The 6000-nt window shown below is 31.1% G+C and overlaps 1 protein-coding gene and 1 long non-coding RNA gene across 2 annotated transcripts in view; both read right to left on the reverse strand.

Annotated features, from left to right (window-relative positions):
• Window positions 1–1664, reverse strand: part of LOC133030768 (uncharacterized) — an 85149-nt gene extending 83485 nt beyond the window's left edge. The window contains exon 1 of the long non-coding RNA XR_009684302.1: window positions 1524–1664. This is a non-coding gene — a long non-coding RNA (uncharacterized LOC133030768). The remainder of the gene's footprint in view (window positions 1–1523) is intronic.
• Window positions 1665–3398: 1734 nt separating this feature from the next.
• On the reverse strand, window positions 3399–4881 carry LOC115723189 (GATA transcription factor 16). The gene is made up of 3 exons (XM_030652624.2): window positions 4388–4881; window positions 4134–4265; window positions 3399–4037 (listed from the first exon to the last, which is right to left on the reverse strand). Exons 1-3 carry the CDS (start codon window positions 4406–4408, stop codon window positions 3735–3737), a joined length of 456 nt encoding a protein of 151 aa, XP_030508484.1. The 5' UTR covers window positions 4409–4881; the 3' UTR covers window positions 3399–3734.
• Between the last annotated feature and the right edge of the window lie 1119 nt (window positions 4882–6000).

The raw sequence follows: 6000 nt of genomic DNA on the forward strand, positions 1-6000 counted from the left end.
GTCGAGTGACTTGTTGAAACCATGGTCGAGTAACCTAGTTGAAACCATGGTCGAGTGACTTGTTGAAACCATGGTCGAGTGATCTTCATGAAAACATGGCTGAGTGACTTGTTGAAACCATGGTCAAGTGACCTTCATGAAACCATGGCCGAGTGACCTTCATTAAACTATGCATGGCAAACCGTCTGTAGAGAATCATTGATTGATTTGATTGGAATAATGGATAATTTATAACATATCTATATATTGTATACAGAGCGTTTTATAAAATTAGGAGTGCAATTTTGAGTCTATAGTGGAGTCATGGGAAATTAATAAGTTAGGAAATTTATTTGTTAAATTTCAAATCTACTTATTAGGAGCTTGATTTTAATGGCCTATGGTCCCAGCAGTATTTAGGATAATGTTTAACAGTATGTTACAATAATTGAATTTTTAATCAATTAAAATTCACATTATTGATTTTATCAATTTTGATATTTTTACTAAGTTGGTGAAATTTTAAAAACGAGAAAATAAAGGTTTATCTACTAATAAAGACATTTTGTTGTCATAATTAATGATAATATTTAAATTTTATTTTTTATTTAATAATTATCTAGATATATTTATTTAAATAAAATTAGTTTTTAAATATGAAATGTTTAATTAAATATAGCAAAAAAGAAAAGATGACATAATTTTAAGTGCATTGGGCTTAAGTGAAGAAAAGAAAAAGTTCAAGCCCAATATCCACTTACTTGGATGGCAAGGAAGGAAATTACTTTTCTATTTGTATTTTGTTTTTATTTTTTATTTAATTAATTAGAGAAAAATAATTTTCTTCTTTGGATATGAAAGGAAGGTTACGGGGGAGTTTCTATTTCTACTATACATTAATTTTCCATTTCAGATTTTTTGAAAAAACTCTCTCCCTTCTCTTTAGAATTAGTCGCCTGTTGATGTTCTCTTTCTTTTGGGGCGTTCATTGGACCACATCTAATGTTTTTAGGCCTATCCATATCTAATCTAATTATATATTGGATGATAAATTTTACCATCCGATCCGATCCAATTAATTTTAGTCATCCAATCGATCCAACATCCATTGGATATTAGATTGGATCGATTCTATCCATTAGATGTATTTCATATATATTTATTGGTTTAATTTGGGTTTATCTAATATTTTAGACCTAATTTTTTTAAAACGAATTGGATCCATCTAATATTTTAGGTTCAAAATGTATTGGATTGGATTGGATCCATCCAATCTAAGAAAAAAGGTAAAATATTAATGTTAATTTTCATAAATACATATAGAATTTAAGTATAACAATATAAAATTTAATTACTCATCCAAAATAAATAAAAATATTAATTAAGTTAATTGGATGTTGGATATATTGGATTTTTAGACACCCTATTCACCATCCGATTCGATCCAATTAGATATTTGAAAATAACATCTAATTTGATCCGATCACAATTAGATAGTCAATGTATGTCGGTCGGTTCTCATTGGATTGGATGGATTTATGCACCTCTCTCTCTCTCTCTCTCTCTCTCTCTCTCTCTCTCTCTCTCTCTCTCTCTCTCTCTCTCTCTCTCTCTCTCTCTCTCTCTCTCTCTCTCTCTCTCTCTCTCTCTCTCTCTCTCTCTCTCTCTCTCTCTCTCTCTCTTTGTGAGCCACATAGTGATGTAACGATTGCTCACACAAAACTGTTACAATATCTAGATCACTGAGGAAGACTACGTAGAAATTGGTGCTTTGATTCAGGTTCTATGGAGATTCAAATTCAATGATTGATAATACTCTGGCATAAAAATGAACAAATGTTAGAACATTAAATGAAAGGAGTTATATTTTGTTGTGCTACAACCACTATAAATATTCTGAAATTCATATATAATTCCAAAATAAAAATGTTATAAATAATTATTATTTATGCTAAATAATAATTTACATGAAAAATAATAAAATATTGTAATTATATTCTAAACACTACCCTCTAATTCAAATTTTGTTAAGTTAGTTTCTCGGAAGCGACTTGGAACTCAATTGCTTAAGTGTAAGATATTTTCTAAAGGCGATATGTTATGTTATGTTACGTGTCTTGTCTTTGGTTATGTTATGTCTCTTCCTATAAATGGTTTGTTCTATAGGAGTAATGTTGCTAATTTGGTTTTTACTCCTCCATTGTAATCAGTGGTTGTTTGTTTAGTTGCTTGACCTGTAGAACTTGGACCCTTTAAAATCTTTAAATGAATATTCTCCTTTCAATAATAATAATGATTTTTTATTAAAAAAAAACTAACCCAAACATGCTTAATTGTAGAATTCCGGTAGAATCTAGTGCACTAGTACTAATATGATGGCACGTTTGTAAATTAAAGAAAAAATTACATAATAAACTAAAAATTACAAAAATATCTAAAATTTTATTTTTATTATTTAAACTATTTTATTTACAAAAATGCCTTTTCAACAAAAATAATAAATTATTTTATATATATAGTTTATTTATACTTGTTGTTATAATATTGTTTTTCTAGTTATTTTATAATTACTTATAGATGATTTATGGTTGTTGTGAGATTAATTTCTCTTTGTGTTTTAGTTATTTTTTTTTTTACTTTATGCTGAAAAAAATGTACTATACTATTTTTTAAACTTAACAAACATATTTTTACAAATAAAAATTTTAAATGGTAAAATTATAAATAAAATATTAAAAACTATATATTTTTAAAAGTTACCCTAAAATAAATATATCAATTATTTTTTCAAGTCAAACTTTTACAAAGATACTAATTTAGTTACCAAACCAAATACAAATACCATCTATTTTTCACCTTTTTTTTTCACCCTGTGATTAAAACTGTACTTTAGAAAGTACTCTTTTTGTTCAAATCTCTTATCTCACTACCAAAAATGACAAAGCAAAATAGATTTAGAATTAGTAGTAGAACCCACCACTATTTGACCTTAAAAAAGAGAATTAGTATATAAACAAATAACACTAACCCTACAAAAAGATAATTCACCAAAAGTACACTCACCAATCCAAGGCGGGAAAATATTTCCATTTCCCTCTCTTTTTTTTCTTCTTATCTTCATTTCAATCCTTTAATTTTTTTTATTTATAATTTATCCCCCTTTTATTAAAATTTTATTTTAGTTGGCGCCCTTCTCTGCCACTCTTAAATGCAATTTTGTATCACATCGTTATCAATATTTTATTTTATTTTATTTTGCTTTATTAAAATTGAAAAAAATGGCATGTAGACAAAATCATTTTTGCTTCTAGTCACGAGAAAATTTATAACACAAATACATATATAATTTAATAATAATTATTATAACAACACAAGATAAATGAAACAACATTCATTCTAATAGTACTACTCATAACATGTCAGCCAAAATTTCTTTTAAGAATTAATCTTCAAATTCTTACACTTGCTCAAGTACAATTAATAACACAACTACAACAATTACTCTCACTATCCCAAAAACCAGTCAGTAAAAAAAAACTAATTAATAATTAAAAAACAATTTAAAAAAAAAATAATCTTCACCATCGAAAAGGACAGGCAACAAGAGGATGGGACACTTGGTAGAGAGAGAAAGAAAAAGGATATAGAGAGAGAAAGAGAAAGGTTAGGAATGAAATTTTTTAATCAAACTTTATTATATATATAATAATAATAATAATTATATTATAATTATTATTAATTAATACTAATAAGGCTTAAGCATAAACTGAGCCATAAGATAGAGCCATCAATAACACAGCCGCTTGTTCCTCTTCTCCCAACTTCTTTCTTTGCCTCTCGACCGTTGATCTTTGCATCAAAACTTCTCTTCCCAAAGCTAATAATCTTTGTTTAAGCCCATCGCCGAGCTTGTTGTTGTTATTATTACTACCACCGCCGCCGCCGCCATTGTTATTGCTTGCTCTTTTTGCCTTTCGATCATCTGAGCTTCCTTTATTTAAACCCAAAATAGCTCTTCTTTTCTTCCTGCTTCTGATCCCACAAGCATTACATAACGACTGAAACAGTAAACAGAGATCGAAAGTTTAGATTGATCATATGAAACAAAATGAAAAAAAGGGTTTGATCTGTGGATCAAAAAGGGAAAAACTGACCTTAGGCCCGGCTGGACCGCCTCTCCAAAGTGGGGTTTTGGTGGTACCACAATCAGCACAGGTTTTCTTATGGCTTTCTTCTGATGAAACCCCACTTGGGTTTTTGCTACTCATGTCTTCCGAATCCGATCGCTGTAATAAAACAAAAGAAAACCGATCCGATCAGTAAGTTTGGAATCGTAACCTATCAGTAAGCTATTTTAAAAATTAAATAAATATATATATTGAAATATGACCGTTTGATCATCACTGACCTTGTCAGTCTGATCCAACATTTTTTTTATCAACTATTTCGAAGATCTGAGATCAACCCAGTTGAGATAAAGACAAGAACAGTAAAGGGTATTTAAAAGATTGAAAGAAAAACGAATGATTTACGAATAAAAGGGTCAAAACAGAGCAATCAGAGAAGTAGTGAAAGAGATTGAAATAGATCTATTTGATTTCGATCGAATGATCAACATTTGAGGTGGAAAGAGATCAGACTCAAAAGACTACTCTACTGATATAGAAGAGCAGAGGTAAGTGTGATTGAAAATAGAGAAAAGCTATCTGGTTTGAGCAGCAATGGAGGAAAGGTATTTGAATAAGAGGTGGGAATGAGAGAAAGATTTGAATGGAAAAGGAGGGGTGTGATTATACTGAGCTGCGCGGCAGAAGAGAGAAAGAGAAAGAGAGAGAGAAAATGATGAGAGGGAATCTAAACCGACATACACAACAACACCAGCCGCACCATATCTGAAAATACTCTCCTTATATAAAAAAAAATAATGGTACACTCGAAACCCTAGCCCCTTCTGAAATTTTGTGAAATGTCAATAGTACCCTTCTCTAAGAGGGAAATTAACTTTTTGGTCTTGTGTGTTGTGTTGTGTATAAGTATAACAATCTCAACCCCGCCAAAGAGTTTTTTCTTTTTGGGATGAAATAATACAAAAAGGGCGCCATTTGTTGTTGGTCATTCATTATTTTTATTATTATATTTTAGATTTATTTATTTATGAATGAATTAATGAAAGTAAAGTAAGTGAGAGATGGTGAGTGTGTGTGGTGTGGGAATTGGAAGAGGATGGATATGGAGAGAGTGTGTAGGTTAAAGATTTTGGGTCCTATTTTTGTGAGTAGTCAAGGGAGAGAGAGGGTATTGTGTCATTGTGAAATGCACCGTTTCATAGGTCAAACCCAATATCGTGAGTTATTTGCTATGTTAGCTCTTCAATGTTTCACATTGGCGGCAAACTAAATTGATTTTAATAATTTGAAAAAAAAAAAAAAAGAACACTCTATTTAGTTTAGCTTTGTATGTTGTGGTCTCTATGCAAATTCCTTCCATTTATTTGCTTAAATATTATGCCAACTTTAGTTTCTTAAAATTTGGTTAATTAAACTTTAGGGTTCTTATGTTTTGGGCGAATTTCAAAACCCGTTTGGTACGTTGTATTATAGTAAATAATAAATAACAATATGTGTTAGATAAGGCGATGTTTTGTATTAATTATTACGGCCACAATTTTTAATACAATGTAAGTTGTATATTTAATACATAAGAAATAGTATTAGCTTGTATTATGATATTTACAAAAGATTCGGGTCAATCCCAATCTCCGACCCAGACTCGGACCCGGGACCCGGACCCCGAGACCGAACAAGACCAGACTTGGACCCGAGATTGGACTAGACCGGACCCGGACCCCAAGATCGGACCAGACCAAACCCGAACCTAGACTCGAGATTGGAGCAAACCGGACCCGACCCGAACCTGGACTCTAGACCCCGGACCACGAACTTGGACCTCGAACCCGGATTTGGACCCGAACCTAAACCCCGGACCCAGACCCAAGAACTGGACCTGAAATCAACTTGGGCC

Source organism: Cannabis sativa, chromosome 9 (genome assembly GCF_029168945.1).
Source record: "Cannabis sativa cultivar Pink pepper isolate KNU-18-1 chromosome 9, ASM2916894v1, whole genome shotgun sequence".
In the NCBI taxonomy this organism is placed as follows: Eukaryota; Viridiplantae; Streptophyta; class Magnoliopsida; order Rosales; family Cannabaceae; genus Cannabis; species Cannabis sativa.